Genomic DNA, 19,772 nt, shown 5'->3' on the forward strand with positions numbered 1-19,772 from the left:
ATTTGAATTACTTAAAAGACCAACCACAATCAGTGTTATATTGGAAGAGGAACACCGATAAGGGTCATTTCTTATTGAACAAACGGTATCCAATAATACAGCTGGAAACCGATTGGAAACATATGGGGGGTGGGGGGAAAGACAGGGTGTGAGACAAAATTGCCTTGTACCCAGATTGGTGGAGGTAACCTGCTGGGCCAGGGACTTCTTGCACCCGGCACAGAATTCCCATCCTGGCTGCTGAATTTGGCTTACCACCCTCAAAGGAAGTGGAGCAAAATGTCGCTCGCTCCACTCTCTTCAGGGTCGGTTCCCGGGGCAAGTTGTGCAGCGCTACGGTGTCGCGCTTCAACGCCACTTGCCTTTATTTAGAGGAGAGCAATTGCGCACTTTACAAGGCAAAAAGCAAGATGGCGGCAAGGGTGGCTGGCGACCTCCCCTTTACCTACTGCCTCGCGAAGGATGTCTGCCAGTTTTGTGACTCGTGAGGAGTTAAGGGGTCAGTGCATGGTGCTGAGGAGGTCGCCGCACACGCCGATGACGATATCGGCGGTTGCCCAGCGGCCTGGGGAGCTACCCATGTGGCACGCCACTGCCATGGCCAATTTCCTGGGAGCTGGTAGAGACCCCACCCCCCTGGTGGCGAAAATTGTCGTGTCCCCCAGAGGCGCCAATGGGCCTCTGAAAAGGGGGCAATTTCACCCCCAGGGATTTTTCTAGACTAAGAAAATCGCTTAAGTGCAAACTATGTAACTTTACAAAGTAACATGCTGAAAACATCCCTCAGGAAATTGAGTGAAGCCAGTCCCAATTCACAGGTTGATCACTATGTATCTCATATCTCACAGTTCAGCTCACTTTAAAGAGAACACGTGTGTTTGAATGTCATTAATATTTATCCCTCAGTCAACATCATAAAAAAGATTATCCGGTCATTATCACATTGCTATTTGTGGGAGTTTGCGGTGTGCAAATTGGCTGCCGGTTTTCCTACATTACAACAGTGACTGCACTTCAAAAGTCATCATCATCACAGGCAGTCCCTTGGAATCGAGGAAGACTTGCTTCCACTCCTGAAGTGAGTTCTTTGGTGGCTGAACAGTCCAATACGAGAGCCACAGACTCTGTCACAGGTGGGGCAGATAGTCGTTGAGGGAAGGGGTGGGTGGGACTGGTTTGCCGCACGCTCTTTCCGCTGCTTGCGCTTGATTTCTGCGCGCTCTCGGCGTTGAGACTCGAGGTGCTCAGTGCCCTCCCGGATGCACTTTCTCCACTTAGGGCGATCTTTGGCCAGGGACTCCCAGGTCTCAGTGAGGATGTCGCACTTTATCAGGGAGGCTTTGAGGGTGTCCTTGTAATGTTTCCGCTGCCCACCTTTGGCTCGTTTGCCATGAAGGAGCTCTGCGTAGAGCACCTGCTTTGGGAGTCTCGTGTCTGGCATGCGAACTATGTGGCCTGCCCAGCGGAGCTGATCAAGTGTGGTCAGTGCTTCAATGCTGGGGATGTTAGCCTGGATGTGGACATTGATGTTGGTGCATCTGTCCTCCCAGGGGATTTATAGAATCTTGCGGAGACATCGTTGGTGATATTTCTCCAGCGACTTGGTGTCTACTGTACATGGTCCATGTCTGAGCCATACAGGAGGGCGGGTATTGTACTTCATTGGCTTTTGGGACAACCCGAGGTCGTGAAAAGCGCTGTATAAATACGTCTTTCTTTTTTTCTTAAAAACAGATATATGAAACTTATTCCTTATAAACATGCTGGTGACCCACACATTTATTTTTGGACTTTAATACTTCATGCAATGTGCCAACTAGCAAAATAAAATTTACATAAGTAGTAATGAGACCTCGTTAATGCTTGTATTTCAATGGAAAATGAGGTTGAAAATATTCATTTACTGCATTTATCCAAGTGATGCTGATCATACCATTGGAAAACTCAGTTTCCGAGCTATTTCAATATAATCTTCGTTTCTTTCCTTGACCTGCGACTGGCCTGCAGCAAAATGTGCACAAACAAAGCAGAGGCTGGTGGTATGGAACAGCATGTGTACAGCAACTGCCCCTTTGTTACCAGTGGCTCCTCCCATTCCAGTCTTTACAGTGTCAACTGCTACATCCCTGAAACAGAATGCCATAACCCTGATTAGCAAAACAGGAGAGCTAACACAAACCACATTTATCTGAACGAAATGTTTTAATAAAACAAGAATGTTTCCTTATCTTAATGTTACCCGATATATCTGTAAATGTCTAGCAACTCAATGTTTGTGGCAAGATATTTACCTTTTAATTATGACTTTTATTTTACAAATTTTGTGCTCAAGGTGATAGATATTAATAGTGGTGAATGGGATGCTTTTCATTTCAGATAGTCAAGGTCACAATCAGGCACTTGCAGTCAGGTATAGCAGTTTGCTAGAGGGCAAAGTTCCATAGAGGGTAAAGTGTCAGCTGTGGCTCAGTGGGTAGCACACTCATCTCGCCCTGAGTCAGAAGATTGTGGGTTCAAGTGCCACTCCAGGAACTTGAGCACATAAATCTAGACTGACACTGCAGTACTGAGGGAGCACTGCACTGTCGGAGGTGCCAACTTTCTGACAAGACGTTAAACCGAGGCCCCCGTCTGCCGTCTCAGGTGGACGTAAAAGATCTCATGGCACTATTTCAAAGAGAGCAGAAGTTATCCATGGTGTCCTTGTCCTGGCCACTATTTATCCCTCAATCAACATAACAAAAAATGATTATCTGGTCATTATCACATTGCTGTTTGCGAGAGCTTGCTGTGCACAAGTTGGCTGCCACATTTCCCACATACACTCCAAAAGTACTTCATTGGCTGTAAAGTGCTTGGAGATGTCCGGTGGTTATGAAAGGTGCTATGTAAATGCAAGTCTTTCTTTTCTTTTTATTTATTCTGGCCTACATAACATAAATCAGCCTCAATCTTAGAACAGCACCCCTTACTGCACAATTTTTCATTCTCCACACCAACCTTCCCCTGAACTCTTGCTGCAAGACTTCCAATTCCAAGCCAATTAATGCCGAATTAAGAACAGTTTTATGTCATGAGCTGATGCACATTAGGAACTAGATTAAAAAAAACATTCCTTTCACATAGAACCATGGGCTGGATTTGAAACCAAATCCAGAGGTGAAAGAACATCTAATTCACTGCACCAGCCAACCTTTTGAAGAAGTTTACTTTTAATTCTGAAAGAAATTGGTACTATCACACAGTATTTGGGTAATTGATAATTTTCTAAAAGTCAGAGCAAAAGCCACACAGATAGGCCTCCAATTAAAACCAGCAACTATTTAAAGCATTGAATTGTGAAAGCAAAAATAGCAACAGAATAAGGTAACATACATGGGTCAGTGGATTGGCTAAATATGAATTAAAATTGAGTTATTTAAACAGTGGAAGTTTACTAGAACTCTTAAATCCATACAGTGCAATATATCACTATTTTGATATGTAACTCAAATGTCTTCGAGTCATCCTGCAAGGATGGTTGGAAAGCAGCAACATTTTTGAATACCCCAACCTAATGATGGTTTCTTCACCATGGTCGATGATGACAGCCTATAATTCATCTCCAATTTAGTACAAGTTGTGGGTTCTCATTATCAAGTCCGAATTTAGTGAATAATACTCTCCCTCACTGGATATGACTTGCTTTAAGCTTTGTCATGTCAACGTGAATCATCTCTTGCAACGTTTTCATGTCATGAACATCGTGCTCCCATGCGCCAGTTCAGATGTCACACTTTTTTTTTTTTTAAAAACACTGGTCTTTGAGCAATCCGATTATCTTTTAAACTGACCACCAGTTTATCAAGTTTCACTTCACCATAGAATACCTTCTTAGATAGTCTAGTATCAGGCATTTGGACTAGGTGGCCAGCCCACCTTAGCTGTGCCTTTACTATCATTGCCTCTATGCCTGGCATACTGTTTCAGTGCATGGTACACCCCAAGCTGCTGGTATAATAATGAGTTGAAATCAACAGTGATGGAAATAAGAGTTGCCAATGAAGGTTAGAGATTAAAGAGGCAATTAAAAAAGCAATTACTATACCAATGTTAATTAAAAACCGAACAGCTGTTGAACTCTCCAAAATAGATCTATGGTTCTTAATAGCATTTCTGGATATTTTGAGAAGAATTTATTTTATAAACAAAGAGAAAAACTTTGGATATTTAGTCTTCGAAAGAAAGCAATATAAAAAGGGACCAAGTCAAACTGTATTATATTGTTAATGGGAAAGAGCAAAACCAGGCTAACAGTTTATTGCACTCTCACTTCTGGGTAGTAAAAGGTTCCTGCTATTGTTGTCATTTTTCTGCTCAACTTGTTTGTCTCTAGTTTGTCCTTTTTAAAGCTTCTGTTCTGTAATCTATAGAACATTGATTACCACTGCAATGCCAGCAAAGGCTGCTTTCAAGGTCAGCCAAAAATGAAAAACCCTGCAGTCCTAAAATCTGACACTACAAATAGAAACAACAGAATCTGATTCTAATAGTGTTAGAAGTCCAACTAATGTGGAAACTTGCAGTGTTCACAGCTTTGAAAGGAGGCATCTGAGGGGTGATCTTAAAGAGGTATACAATATAGTAAACCAAATGGAAAGAGTAAATCTGAAAAACTAAATTAAACTGCAAGAGCTGGGCAAAGAATCACAAATTTAGGACCGATATCACACAAAAAGTGATCATAAGAAATAGGAGCAGGAGTAGGACATACGACCCCTTTAGCCTGCTCCGCAATCAATACGGAAAGACAGCCAGATGGAACGATGAATGTGAAGACGTTATGATCATTTAAGAATCAATTGGATGCTGCAATGGGCTTTAGGGACATTCTTGATGGTTGAATTCAGTAGGCCGAATAGCCTTTCTCAGCCATAATTATCTTGTGTGATCATACGATTGCTGCTTCACTCACCTCAGAATTATTACTTTTTGTATTGATTACAGATTACTCAGAATTCTGTATCTCAAATTCTATCTATAAGCATTATATTTCTGGAATTTCAGTGCACCATAATATAGTTTCAGATAATGTGGTGAGGTTTTCCTAGTTAATTTCAAAAGTGTTTAGAAGAACGAGAGCGCTCATGGTCAAAAACCAGTGACCAGTGGAAGTCATCAGATGATCATACTGATTGGCACCTTGGTAGGCCCAAGAAGTTTCAAAATTGGACAAATTAAATATTTGACACTGGTGTCATTTTTATAAATAACTAATCTTCAAACAATTGACATTAGAAACTACCATGCAGTGTATCACAGATGACTTGTGTTTCTTCACCAGGCTTCAGCAAACTTGGGTTAATTAATTTTTAGATATGAAAAAATGCACTTGCACAAGTTATTGTATTGATCAGATAATTTTACAATGTTACATTTTTTTTGCAGTTAGTAGAAAATACAGCCAATATCAAACATTTTTCATTGTCAAATGATGCTGTAAAACAGACTAACCTGATGTATGGTGCGTGCTGTGGTCGGATAAAGACAAACAGGCAGACACCTACGAGCTGCTCAGAAGCTAAAAGAACATACTTGCAATCCCTGGAGATACTCTTCTGAATCTCAGCTGCCCATAGTTTCTGATTAGTGGTGCTGTCAAATAGTTGTAAATAGTAAGAAGTAATATACAGAGATAATGCTGTTTTTAAACACATATATTATTGTAGGAGAATGTGAGAGACTGATGACAGCTAAATTACAATAGTATAAACTAAAATGCTACTGCAACTTGTCTGATCTCATGTTTCACTAATCTACCAAGAACCATAGAAATGTTGCATATTACTGGACAATATCGGATCTGATGGATCGTATTGAAATACAACAAAGCGCTGATATTTTCAAGCACTTTTCTATGTCGTAAAAGCCCAGCATATGCAACATGCTAACCTGCTTTCAGGTTCAACTATAGGTAAATCATGATCACATGCGTACCTATGGAGTCTGTAGTCAAAGGTTTGAGGTTGAGGAAACAGTGCTAAATTCCACTTTTGTCGAGTAGTAAGTTGAAAAATAAAATTATGAATTGGTAATGGCCCTAAAACACTAGTGTAAGCAGGGATGCAAGTTAATTGGTGCTTTACAACCTATTTTCTACTTTGATATTTAAACACATGACTAAAATTAACTCTGCAATCGACAAAGAAAATTATTTAATGGATTATTAAGGTATTGCATGTTATGGTGGGATTTAAATAGCCTCTTTAGGGCTCAAATAAAATGTTAGACATTTAAAAGTATCCATAAATGTTGTCTATGTATTTTTTTTTAAAAAGGAACTATATTAAAAGTACAGTACTGAAATATGATATATAAATGCAACATGAAAAATACAATGCTTTTTAATAAATTCAAATAATTTTGGATTGTTACTAAGAAAAAAATGAAACCCAATTGTTAGTCATTTAAAATAATTCAACACAACAAATCATTCTACAGCAACAATGAAGCAGTATGTTTTCTACTTAAAGAAGCCCAACCCAAAATTATTTATTTAAAAAAAACTAAAAAAATCACTTGGTTTATCTGTGTGTAACCACATCGCATAAAAGGGACACTAGCAGGTAGAGTGCTCAGTCTGTCTTTCACTTCATTTGGGAAAAAATTAGGACGACAAAAACTAAAACAAAAATATGGATTACTACTTACCTTGCACTTACAATATTTCCTGCATTCAGCTCAACCATTTCCTCAAATCCAATAGCAAAAATGTCCACACGTCTGCTCCCCTTATCTGGAATGGAAAAAAAAAAAGAAAGAAAATTTGTTAGTGCTCAATAAATTTGACAGGGTAAAGAGGGAGAGAAGTGGGAAGCGAAGGTGACCCAGGCAGCGTAAATCTCCACAGGCTTGGTAATTACTACAGTGTCTTGTAGATTATACATACAGGAGCCACAAACCTTCACATAGGCTTAATCAAACCATCATTTTGTGTACTTGAGACATAGTACTGATGGGGAGGGTGGGCTAATGAATAATTACGGTGGTTGGGGAAGCAAATACTTGGAAAGACTAGCGTCGTGAGCAGAGTGGAATGCATAGAGTTGGGGTTGGTGGACGAATGGAGTAAAGTGACATTGAAAGAAAAAAGGAGACAACAAAAAAAATTTAATTCAAGAGAGAGAGAAACATGGGGATGAGGAATTCAAAAATTAAGGCAAAGAAGACACCAGGGGGAAAAGTTCCAAAGAGACAAGAAGAGGCCCTCAAAAGAAAAAAAAAAGTGAGGAACTGTCTACTGCAAACCATCTTCTTAAACCCCTCTCCCCCATCTCCTTCACCCTTACCAACAAGTGCAAGGAGCTTATGGACTTCTTTACCACTAAGATTGAGACCATCTGTTCAGCAGCCTCTACCGCATCTCTCCCTTCCCCGAGCCCACCAGGCCAATCTTAGAAATTTACAGCACAGGAAGCAGCCATTTGGCCCAGTGTCTGGCTTCTTGCATATCCCCAATTTTAAAATCGCTCAACCATTGGTGGCCATGCCTTCAGCTGCCAATGCCCTAAGCTCTAAAATTCCTTCCCTAAACCTCTCTGCCTCTTTCCTCCTTTGGAAACGCTCCTGAAAACCTACATCTCCATATGTGGGTCAGTGTCAAATATTGTTTGACAACACTCCTGTGAAGCTCCTTGGGTCGTTTTACTATGTTAAAGGTGCTATATAAATGCAATTTTTTCTTGTTTTGGGGAAAAAAATAAGTGTATACAATGGGACATAAATAAACCCATTCAGCACAATGGGATACTGAACAAAATTGGGGGAAGTTGGAAAAGCAGCACAGCCTGGCCCCTGAAATAAAGCAGTGCAGCACGAGGGATACTACAGCAACTTGCATTTAAGATAGAAAAATGTCCCATTTTGCTTCACATAGGCGCAAGGAAAAAAGAACAGTTACTGAGCCAAGGAGGACAAATCAGGAGTGGTGAACAACTGCTTGGTAAGAGGTAGGTTTTAAAGAAAGGGCATAAAAGGAGAGGTGGAGAGGTATAGGGTGGGAATTCCAGAGTGTGGAACTTGGGCAGCTACAAGCACTGCCATCAATGCTGAGATAAACGCAAAAGAAAGAGGTTGAAGTCAACGGAACAAGGATTTTCTTTTGGGGGGGGGGGGTGGGGGGAGGGGAAGAGAAGGAGTTGGGTAGTGCTGGAGAAGGGTAGAGATAGAAATAGACAAGGCTAACAAGGCATTTTTAAAAAAGAAATTTCATTGGGGGTTAGGACAACACTGGGAAGCCTGCATTTATTGCTCATCCCTCGATGCCCTGAGAAGGAGGTGGTAAAAGTACCATGACAATTAAAGGGGTAAAAGTACTATGACAATTAAAAGGGATAAAAATAAGAGCCATATTAATTTAGCTTGTTCACATAGAAACATCGAAAATAGTAGGAGTAGGCCATTCCGCCCTTCGAGCCTGCACCATCATTCAATAAGATCATGGCTGATCAATCACCTCTGTACCCCTTTCCTGCTTTCTATCTATAACCCCTTGATCCCCTTAGCCATAAGGGCCATATCTAACTCCCTCTTGAATATATCTAATGAACTGGCAACAACAATTTTCTGCGGTAGGGAATTCCAGAGGTTAACAACTCTGAATGAAGAAGTTTCTCTTCATCTCAGTCCTAAATGGCTTACCCCTTATCCTTAGACCATGTCCCCTGATTCTGGACTTCCCCAACATCGGGAACATTCTTCCCGCATCTAACCTGTCCAGTCCCGTCAGAATTTTATATGTTTCTATGAGATCCCCTCTCATCCTTCTAAACTCCAGTGAATACAGGACCAGTCGATCCAATCTCTCCTCATATGTCAGTCCTGCCATCCCGGGAATCAGTCTGGTGAACCTTCGCTGCACTCCCTCAATAGCAAGAACGTCCTTCCTCAGATTAGGAGACCAAAACTGAACACAATATTCAAGGTGAGGCCTCACTAAGGCCCTGTACAACTGCAGTAAGACCTCCGTGTTCCTATACTCAAATCCCCTAGCTATGAAGGCCAACATGCCATTTGCCTTCACCGCCTGCTGTACCTGCATGCCAACTTTCAATGACTGATGTACCATGACACCCAGGTCTCGCTGCACCTCCCAGTTTCCTAATCTGCCGCCATTCAGATAATATTCTGCCTTCATGTTTTTGCCACCAAAGTGGATAACCTCACATTATACTGCATCTACCATGCATTTGCCCACTCACCTAAACTGTCCGAGTCACCCTGCAGCCTCTTAGCATCCTCCTCACAGCTCACACCGCCACCCAGCTTAGTATCATCTGCAAACTTGGAGATATTACACTCAATTCCTTCATCTAAATCGTTGATGTATATTGTAAATAGCTGGGGTCCCAGCACTGAGCCCTGCAGCAACCCACAAGTCACTGCCTGCCATTCTGAAACTGACCCGTTAATCCCGACTCTCCGCTTCCTGTCTGCCAACCAGTTCTCTATCTACGTCAATACATTACACCCAATACCATGTACTTTAATTTTGCACACCAATCTCATGTGGGACCTTGTCAAAAGCCTTTTGACAGTCCAAATATACCACATTCACTGTTTCTCTCTTGTCCACTCTACTAGTTACATCCTCAAAAAATTCTAGAAGATTTGTCAAGCATGATTTCCCTTTCATAAATCCATGCTGACTTGGACCGATCCTGTCACTCCTTTCCAAATGCGCTGCTATTTCATCTTTAATAATAGATTGAAACATTTTCCCCACTACCAACGTCAGGCTAACCGGTCTATAATTCCCCCTTTTCTCTCTCCCTCCTTTTTTAAAAAGTGACGTTACATTAGCTACCCTGCAGTCCATAGGAACTGATCCAGAGTCGATAGAAACATAGGGACCAAGTTTCCACAGGATAAAAAACGGGCGCCCCTCCGAGCTGGGCGCCCGTTTTTCGCGCCTAAAACGGCACCAGAAAAAAAACACGCTATTCTCGAGCGCTTTGCAGCTCCTTGTCTGTTTGGCGCGGCGCCCAGGGGGGCAGAGCCTACACGCGCGCCGATTTTGTAAGTGGGAGGGGGCGGGTACTATTTAAATTAGTTTTTTTCCTGCCGGCAACGCTGCGCGTGCGCGTTCGCGCATGCTCAGTGTGAAAAATAACATGGGCACTCGGCCATTTTTGTAGTTCTTTGTAGCTGTTTAATTTTTGAACATTTTTTAATAAAATCACATTGCCATCAGCACATCAGCACTGAGGCTACCCTTCTCACCGTCTCCTTCCCCTCCCCACCCTCCACGGCAACAAATGGCTGTCTCCTTCCCCTCCCTCCCCTCCGCGGCAACAAACGGCTGTCTCCTTCCCCTCCCTCCCCTCCACAACAACAACCCGCTGTCTCCTTCCCCTCCCTCCCCTCCGCAGCAACAAACCGCTTTCTCCTCCCCGCTCCCCGCCCCCCCCCTCCCCTCCCGCTCAGCGGCACGAACGGCTTTCTTCTCCCCCCCCCCCCCGCTCAGCGGCAACGAACGGCTACAGAATTCTCCCTGGCTGAAGCACTTTCACACAGGTAGGAAGATGGTTTATTTAATCTTTTCTTTGCTTATAAATGTTTATTCAGGTTGGATTTATTTGTATAATATTTGTAGAAGTATAAATAAGGATTTATTGTAGAATTTAATGAGTTCCCTTCTCCCCCCTTCCCCCCCACCTCGTTCTGGACGCCTAATTTGTAACCTGCGCCTGATTTTTTAATGTGCAGAACAGGTTTTTTCAGTTCGACAAAAATCTTCACTTGCTCCATTCTACTTTAGTTTGGAGTAAGTTTTCACTGTGGAAACTTTCAATTAAGGCGTCAGTGGCCGGACACGCCCCCTTTTGAAGAAAAAATTCTGTTCCAAAGTAGAACTGTTCTACCTGACTAGAACTGCAGAAAAAAAAGTGGAGAATTGCGATTTCTAAGATAGTCCGTTCTCCACCAGTTGCTCCTAAAAATCAGGCGCAAATCATGTGGAAACTTGGGCCCAATGAAACATAGAAACATAGAAAATAGGTGCAGGAGTAGGTCATTCGGCCCTTCTAGCCTGCACCGCTATTCAATGAGTTCATGGCTGAACATGCAACTTCAGTACCCCATTCCTGCTTTCTCGCCATACCCCTTGATCCCCCTAGTAGTAAGGACTACATCTAACTCCTTTTTGAATATATTTAGTGAATTGGCCTCAACAACTTTCTGTGGTAGAGAATTCCACAGGTTCACCACTCTCTGGATGAAGAAGTTTCTCCTCATCTCGGTCCTAAATGGCTTACCCCTTATCCTTAGACTGTGTCCCCTGGTTCTGGACTTCCCCAACATTGGGAACATTCTTCCTGCATCTAACCTGTCTCAACCCATCAGAATTTTAAACGTTTCTATGAGGTCCCCTCTCATTCTTCTGAACGCCAGTGAATACAAGCCCAGTTGATCCAGTCTTTCTTGATAGGTCAGTCCCACCATCCCGGGAATCAGTCTGGTGAACCTTCGCTGCACTCCCTCAATAGCAAGAATGTCCTTCCTCAGGTTAAGAGACCAAAACTGTACACAATACTCCAGGTGTGGCCTCACCAAGGCACTGTACAACTGTAGCAACACCTCCCTGCCCCTGTACGCAAATCCCCTCGCTATGAAGGCCAACATGCCATTTGCTTTCTTAACTGCCTGCTGTAACTGCATGCCAATCTTCAATGACTGATGTACCATGACACCCAGGTCTCGTTGCACCTCCACTTTTCCTAATCTGTCACCATTCAGATAATAGTCTGTCTCTGTTTTTACCACCAAAGTGAATAACCTCACATTTATCCACATTATACTTCATCTGCCATGCATTTGCCCACTCACCTAACCTATCCAAGTCGCTCTGCAGCCTCATCGCATACTCCTCACAGCTCACACTGCCACCCAACTTAGTGTCATCCGCAAATTTGGAGATACTACATTTAATCCCCTCGTCCAAATCATTAATGTACAATGTAAACAGCTGGGGCCCCAGCACAGAACCTTGCGGTACCCCACTAGTCACCGCCTGCCATTCTGAAAAGTCCCCATTTACTCCTACTCTTTGCTTCCTGTCTGACATCCAGTTCTCAATCCATGTCAGCACACTACCCCCAATCCCATGTGCTTTAACTTTGCACATTAATCTCTTGTGTGGGACCTTGTCGAAAGCCTTCTGAAAGTCCAAATATACCACATCAACTGGTTCTCCCTTGTCCACTCTACTGGAAACATCCTCAAAAAATTCCAGAAGATTTGTCAAGCATGATTTCCCTTTCACAAATCCATGCTGACTTGGACCTATCATGTCACCTCTTTCCAAATGTGTTGCTATGACACCCTTAATAATTGATTCCATCATTTTACCCACTATCGATGTCAGGCTGACCGGTCTATAATTCCCTGTTTTCTCTCTCCCTCCTTTTTTAAAAAAGTGGGGCTACATTGGCTACCCTCCACTCGATGGGAACTGATCCAGAGTCAATGGAATGTTGGAAAATGGTTGTCAATGCATCCGCTATTTCCAAGGCCACCTCCTTAAGTACTCTGGGATGCAGTCCATCAGGCCCTGGGGATTTATCGGCCTTCAATCCCATCAATTTCCCCAACACAATTTCCCGACTAATAAGGATTTCCCTCAGTTCCTCCCCCTTACTCGACCCTCTGACCCCTTTTATATCCGGAAGGTTGTTAGTGTCCTCCTTAGTGAATACCGAACCAAAGTACTTGTTCAATTGGTCCGCCATTTCTTTGTTCCCCGTTATTGTATTGTGTTCCTAACACAGATGTTGGCCCTGCAGGGCTGCTAGGTGAGCCTGGCCTTGCTGGGCTGTTGGGCGTGATGGGTTCAATTTCCTGGTCCGGCGTGGTGTCGCTGATCCTTTGTGTGTGTTGTGGGCTCGAAAAAGGTGGTGTCTGCTGTGGGTTGTTCAGGGCAGTCTGTGAACCGCAGCCTTGTTTGGTCCAGGAGCTTTCTGCAAATTTGTCCATCGTCTAGTTTGACTACAAACACCCGATTCCCTTCTTTAGCTATCACCGTGCCCACGATCCACTTGGGACCATATCCATAGTTTAGCACATACACGGTCATTCAGATCAATTTCCCGTGACACAGTGGCATGACCATCGTTTACATTTTGTTGTTGCCGCCGCCTGCTCTTTACCTGATCATGCAGGTTGGGGTGAACCAGCAAGAGTCTGGTTTCAAGTGTTCATTTCATGAGTAGCTCTGCCAGGGGCACCCCTGTGAGCGAGTGGGGTCTCGTGCGGTAGCTGAGCAGTACTCGGGATCGGAGGGTTTGGAGTGAGCCTTCGGTGACTCATTTAAGGCTGTGTTTGATGGTTTGTACTGCCCGCTCTGCCTGCCCATTGGAGGCTGGTTTAAACGGGGCCGAGGTGACATGTTTCATCCCACTTCGGGTCATGAATTCTTTAAATTTGGCACTGGTGAAACATGGCCCGTTGTCACTGACCAGTATGTCAGGCAAGCCGTGGGTGGCAAACATGGCCCTCAGGCTTTCAATGGTGGCGGTGGCGGTGCTTCCCGACATTATTTCACATTCAATCCATTTTGAAAAAGCATCCACCACCACCAGGAACATTTTACCGAGAAATGGGCCCGCATAGTCGACATGGATCCTCGACCATGGTCTGGAGGACCAGGACCACAAACTTAGTCGTGCCTCTCTGGGCACGTTGCTCAACTGAGCACATACGCTGCATTGCCGTACACCGGACTCTAAGTCAGAGTCAATACCGGGCCACCACACATGGGATCTGGCTATCGCTTTCATCATTACTATACCCGGGTGTGTGCTGTGGAGATCAGAGATGAACGTCTCCCTACCCTTTTTTGGTAGCACTACACGGTTACCCCACAACAGGCAGTCTGCCTGAATGGACAGCTCGTCCTTTCGCCGCTGGAACGGCTTGATTGGCTCTTGCATTTCAATGGGGTTGCTGGCCCAGCTCCCATGCAGTACAGAGTTTTTTTTTTTTACTAGGGACAGCAGAGTATCTTGGCTGGTCCAAGTCCTAATCTGGCAGGGCGTGACAGGTGATTTATCATTTTCAAACGCTTCCATGACCATCAACAAGTTTGCGGGCTGCGCCATTTCCACCTCCGTGGTGGGCAATGGTAGCTGACTGAGAGCATCCGCACAGTTCTTGGTGCCTGGCATGTGGCGGATGGTATAGTTATACGCTGATGGCCCGCATACAAAGGTGGGCACTCGCGCTGAGGCATTCATATTTATCCCCTTGTTTGCAGCGAACAGGGATGTGATGGGCTTGTGATCGGTTTCCAGCTCAAATTTGAGGCCAAAAAGGTACTGATGCATTTTCTTTACCCCAAACACACACGCTAATGCCTCTTTCTCAATCATGCTGTAGGCCCTCTCGGCATTAGACAAGCTCCTGGAAGAATAGGCGACAGGTTGCAACTTCCCTGCAACGTTAGCTTGTTGTAATACACACCCGACTCCGTTCGACGACGCGTCACATGCTAGCACAAGTCTTTTACACGGGTTATACAATACAAGTAGCTTGTTGGAGCATAAAATGTTTCTGGCTTTCTCAAAAGCAATTACTTGGTTTTTTCCACATACCCAGTTCTCACCTTTGCGCAATAACACATATAGGGGCTTTAAAAGGGTGCTTAACTCCAGTAGGAAGTTACCAAAATAGTTGAGGAGTCCCAAGAATGTCCACAGCTCCGTGATGTTCTGTGGTCTGGGCGCGTTCCTGATAGCCTCTGTTTTGTCGTCTGTGGGCCGAAGGCCGTCCGCCGCGATCTTTCTCCCCAAAAACTCCACTTCTGTTGCCAAGAAGACGCATTTCAACCTCTTCAGCTGCAGCCGTACGCGATCCAGTCGCTGGAGGACCTCCTCCAAGTTTTGTAGGTGCTCGGCGGTGTCCCGACCCATGACCAATATGTCATCCTGAAAGACCACCGTGTGTGGTACCGACTTGAGTAGGTTTGCCATGTTTGGAAGATCGCTGCAGCCGACCGCATCTGTTGTAGATGAACAGTCCCTTGTGTGTTTTGATGCAGGTGAGGCCCTTCGAAGACTCCTCCAACTCCTGCGTCATGTAGGCCGAAGTCAGGTCGAGCTTGGTGAACGTCTTGCCTCCTGCCAGTGTCGCAAATAGGTCGTCTGCCTTAGGTAGCGGGTCTTGGTCCTGTAGCGAGAAACGATTAATAGTTACTTTAGAATCGCCACAAATCGTGACCGTGCCATCACTTTTGAGTACTGGAACAATCGGTCTGGCCCACTTGCTGAATTCCACTGGGGAGATGATGCCCTCGCGTTGCAGCCTGTCCAGCTCGATTTCCACGCTCTCCCTCATCATGTGAGGTACCGCTCGCGCCTTGTGGTGAATGGGTCATGCCTCTGGGACCAACTGGATCTGCACCTTCGCCCCAGAAAAGTTTCCAATGCCTGGCTCAAAAAGGGAAGGAAATTTGTTAAGAACCTGGGTACGAGGCCTCATCGACATGTGATAGCGCTTGGATGTCATCCCAGTTCCAGCGGATTTTGCCCAGCCAGCACCTTCCAAGCTGTGTGGGGCCCTCATAGGTGACCTTGACCATGGCGCTGCCCAGGACAGTGATAAGCTCTTTGGTGTACGTTCTCAGTTTCTTGTGGATGGGGCTCAGGGCTGGTCTGAATGCCTTGTTGCATCACAGTCTCTCAAACATCTTTTTACTCATGATGGATTGGCTAGTGCCAGTGTCCAGTTCCATGGCTATGGGTAAGCCATTGAATTTTACGTTTAGCCTTATAGGATGACATTTCGTCGAAAATGTGTGCACCCCGTGTACTTCAGCATCTGCCTCGTCTGAGGCTCGAAATTGCTTTGGTCCACCATGAACCGATCTTCCCCTGCCACGTGGTGGTTAACAGGTTTTGCAGAGCTTGTAGCTCGTTTGCAAGCTCGTTGGAGGTGCCCCATTGTTCCACAGCTCTTGCAAACATACCCTTTGAAGCGGCATGAATAGGCTAAATGGAGGCCTCCACAACGCCAACAAGGTGTGAATTGCCTTGCATTCATCCTTTGTTGCGGACTCTAAGTCATCTGGGTCACCTGAGGCCTGCTGGCAGTTGCAGACTCGTGGGTTCTGCCCTGTACATTTCTGCTCGCAAACACAGTTCCAGTTAATTTATGAACATCGCTAGCACTTGTGCGCTAAGAGATTTGTTTGGTGTTATCACTGGTGGACATAAACGCCTGTGCTATCGCAATGGCCTTACTGAGGGTCGGTGTCTCTACAGTCAAAAGTTTTTGTAGGATGGTCTCGTGGCCAGTGCCCAGTACAAAAAAGTCTGAGCATTTGCTCCAGGTAGCCATCAAACTCACATTGTCCTGCAAGTCGCCTTAGCTCGGCGACATAGCTCGCCACTTCGTGACCTTCAGATCGCTGGCACGTGTAGAACCGATACCTCGCCATCAGCACACTCTCCCTCGGGTTAAGATGCTCCCGAACCAGTGTACACAGCTCCTCATACGACTGATCTGTGGGTTTCACCGGAGCCAGAAGATTCTTCATGAGGCTGTAGGTCGGTGCCCCGCAGACTGAGGAGGACCACTCTCCTTTTTGCAGCGCTTCCTTCTCCGTCCAGCTCGTTGGCTACAAAATACTGATCTAACCATTCGACATAGGCTTCCCAGTCCCCTCGCTCCGAGAACTTCTCCAGGATGCCCACAGTTTGCTGCATCTTTGCGTTGGATTTGTATTCTTGTCACCAGTTATCGTGTTCCTAACACAGATGAGGCTGCACACAGGGAGGTTAGAGTAACAGTGACCTCACTCTTTAATAAGACACTCCAGAGTGAGGAACAGGCTTAGGGGGCCGGCTTATATACAGTGCTCCCAAGGGATGCTCGGATCCCTTGGAACTTCAGGGGATGAGCTTCCTGGTGGCAGAACATGGGAGTACATGCTTTACAGATACACAACAGATCGACTGTTGGAAAATGACCACCAATGCATCCACTATTTCTCAGGCCACTTCCTTAAGTACTCTGGGATGCAGACTATCAGGCCCTGGGGATTTATCAGCCTTCAATCCCATCAATTTCCCTAACACAATTTCCTGAATAATAAGGATTTTCTTCAGTTCCTCCTTCTCACTAGACCCTTGGTCTCCTGCTATTAGACTTCTATAAAGTGCTACTAACCCAACAGCACACTATTGGTGCACAGCTTAAGTTACAGGTGCAACGTCCAAAATCAAGAAACCTCGTGACCAAGGCCGTTCCTGATATTTCAGGATTTCGGAACATCTTTGTCTGGGCTGAGGTGGGGGAGTCTGGATTTCGGAACATTTTCCAGTTTCCGGACGACCTCGCCACGGATCGGCCCTGTGTCCGGAACTCCAGATTTTGGATGTCGCACCTGTACCAAAAAACCACATTAAATACAAGATCTTACCTTGAAAGTCCTGAACATTAGCTTTTTTTGGTGCATCCAACAACCAGTCATTAAGTGTTTGATTCTTGAAAGCAATGCTGCGAAACTGCTTTCCACCATTCACATTCCAGGTTCCAACACAGACTCTGATGCGTTTTGGTTTTGTATACTTATGATAGTTTTCACACATCCCATGCAAGACTCGAGGAGAAGCTGTAAAGTAACATCACACGGTTTTCCTTCAAACTAAACAAATTATACATCTAGTCCAGTTCCCCACAGCCTAACTCAGAATACATTTAATAAATTTTTTTCAAGATATAAAAAATGATTCCCTTTGGAGGAGGAATGGGGAAGAACGATGTGAAAATAAAATAAGCTTAAAATGGTCATAGCGACTTATCCCAGTCAATCTCGTTGCCTTCACATGTAATTTTAAACCAACTCTTTTGAAAGCAGATGAGAGGGGCGTTGGACGGAAGGCAGCAGGACCATCCTTTAAATATTCAGATCTAGCTTTAATTACATCGTGGCCCAATAGCATTATTAACCTGATGCATACAAGGGAAAGTCATCCTCTACGCCCCACATGGAATGCCTTGGGCCTCTGGGTTTCCCTTCCACTCCACCACCAACTGCAATGACATCCTGACCACCCCCGACCAGTTACCCGATTGCCGGGGTCTGTTCCTTTGGATGCCTGGCAGCGGTCGCCTGCTGCTCATAATCATGTGGGAGTGTGACAGGGCCTATACAAATGAGGCCCAGTATTAAAATCTCCCAGGCCTCATGCTGCAGGCCCCCACCTGGAGTTAAAATCGGCCTCCAGGTCTTTTGATGTACACCGCTTTGTAAATTCTATCAGTAGGTGACAGGAATATTTAATTCTAAATACAACCAATGTGTGAGGAGGACACAAAATCTGCAAAAGGACAGACAAGCTAAGTGAGTGGGCAAAAATTTGGCAGATAGAGTATAATGTTGGAAAGTGTGAGGTCATGCACTTTGGCAGAAAAAAAAAATCGAAGCGCAAGTTATTATTTAAATGGAGAAAGATTGCAAAGTGCCGCAGTACAGCGGGACCTGGGGGTACTTATGAATGAAACACAAAAGGATAGTATGCAGGTACAGCAAATGATCAGGAAGGCCAATGGTATCTTGGTCTTTATTGTAATGGGGATGGAGTATAAAAGCAGGGAAGTCTTGCTACAGCTATACAAGGTATTGGTGAGGCCACACCTGGAATACTGCATGCAGTTTTGGTTTCCATATTTACGAAAGGATATACATGCTTTGGAGGCAGTTCAGAGAAAGGTTCACTAGGTTGATTCCAGAGATGAGGGGGTTGACTTGGGAGGAAAGGTTGAGTAGGTTGGGCCTCTACTCATTGGAATTCAGAAGAATGAGAGGTAATCTTAACGAAACGTATAAGATTATGAGGGGGCTTGACAAAGTGGATGTTTCCACTGACGGGGGAGATTAGAACTAGAGGGCATGAACTTAGAATAAGGGGCCGCCCATTTAAAATAGAGATGAGGAGAAATTGCTTCTGAGGGTTGTGAATCTGTGAATTCGCTGCCTCAGAGAGCTGTGGAAGCTGGGACATTGAATAAATTTAAGACAGAAATAGACAGTTTCTTAAATGATAAGGGATAAGGGGTTATGGGGAGTGGGCAGGGAAATGGAGCTGAATCCATGATCAGATCAGCCATGATCTTATTAAATAGCGGAGTAGGCTCGAGGAGCCGTATGGCCTACTCCTGCTCCTATTTCCTATGTTCCTATGTTCGTATGTTCCTATGTTCATCAGCAGCATAACCCCTACACACAATAATCTATAATTATGGCATTCTCCACAGAATCAGCCCATTTTATAATTCCAAAAGATAATTAAATATATTTTGACACAAAGCCAACCTAAAATTCTTGTACAATGACTATTAGAGTTTTAGAAAATTTACATCTCTATAAACAACCAATTAGATGGTTCAAACCATCCGATTGGAAATCCAGTGAATTTCATGTTTTCTCTTTTAAATTCTTTGTTAGACTCATGTCCTGTGACCAGATCAGCAGCAGATTTAGTGAATTATACATTACAAAGCACGTTAAATGATTTCAGTGCACTAATTATTACACTACCATTGACTTCTTGAATCCAAATGTGAACTTATCAGCATTCTAGATGCAAAGCATTGTATGAACACAATTAAATCTGTACAGTTAAGACTCCAACTCATTTTATAGGGAAATATAACCTATTAAATTGCCCCATAATCCAAAAGGTTATAAAGGGAGAAGTGTTACACTTATCATGTCTCTGAGTTACTCTTCTGTT

At 44.3% G+C, this 19,772-nt stretch overlaps 1 protein-coding gene across 8 annotated transcripts in view; it reads right to left on the bottom strand.

Moving 5' to 3' along the window:
- The window catches only part of synj1 (synaptojanin 1), a 131,514-nt gene that overhangs the window by 60,248 nt on the left and 51,494 nt on the right, over positions 1–19,772 (bottom strand). For all 8 annotated transcript variants that reach the window (XM_070893758.1, XM_070893754.1, XM_070893757.1 and 5 more), the window contains 4 exons: positions 17,456–17,647; positions 6,691–6,775; positions 5,494–5,634; positions 1,934–2,126 (listed from right to left, as the gene is read on the bottom strand). In XM_070893758.1, the coding sequence (XP_070749859.1) occupies positions 1,934–2,126; positions 5,494–5,634; positions 6,691–6,775; positions 17,456–17,647 (611 nt within the window). The remainder of the gene's footprint in view (positions 1–1,933; positions 2,127–5,493; positions 5,635–6,690; positions 6,776–17,455; positions 17,648–19,772) is intronic.

The sequence above is a fragment of the Pristiophorus japonicus genome, chromosome 11 (genome assembly GCF_044704955.1).
Source record: "Pristiophorus japonicus isolate sPriJap1 chromosome 11, sPriJap1.hap1, whole genome shotgun sequence".
Classification (NCBI taxonomy): domain Eukaryota; kingdom Metazoa; phylum Chordata; class Chondrichthyes; family Pristiophoridae; genus Pristiophorus; species Pristiophorus japonicus.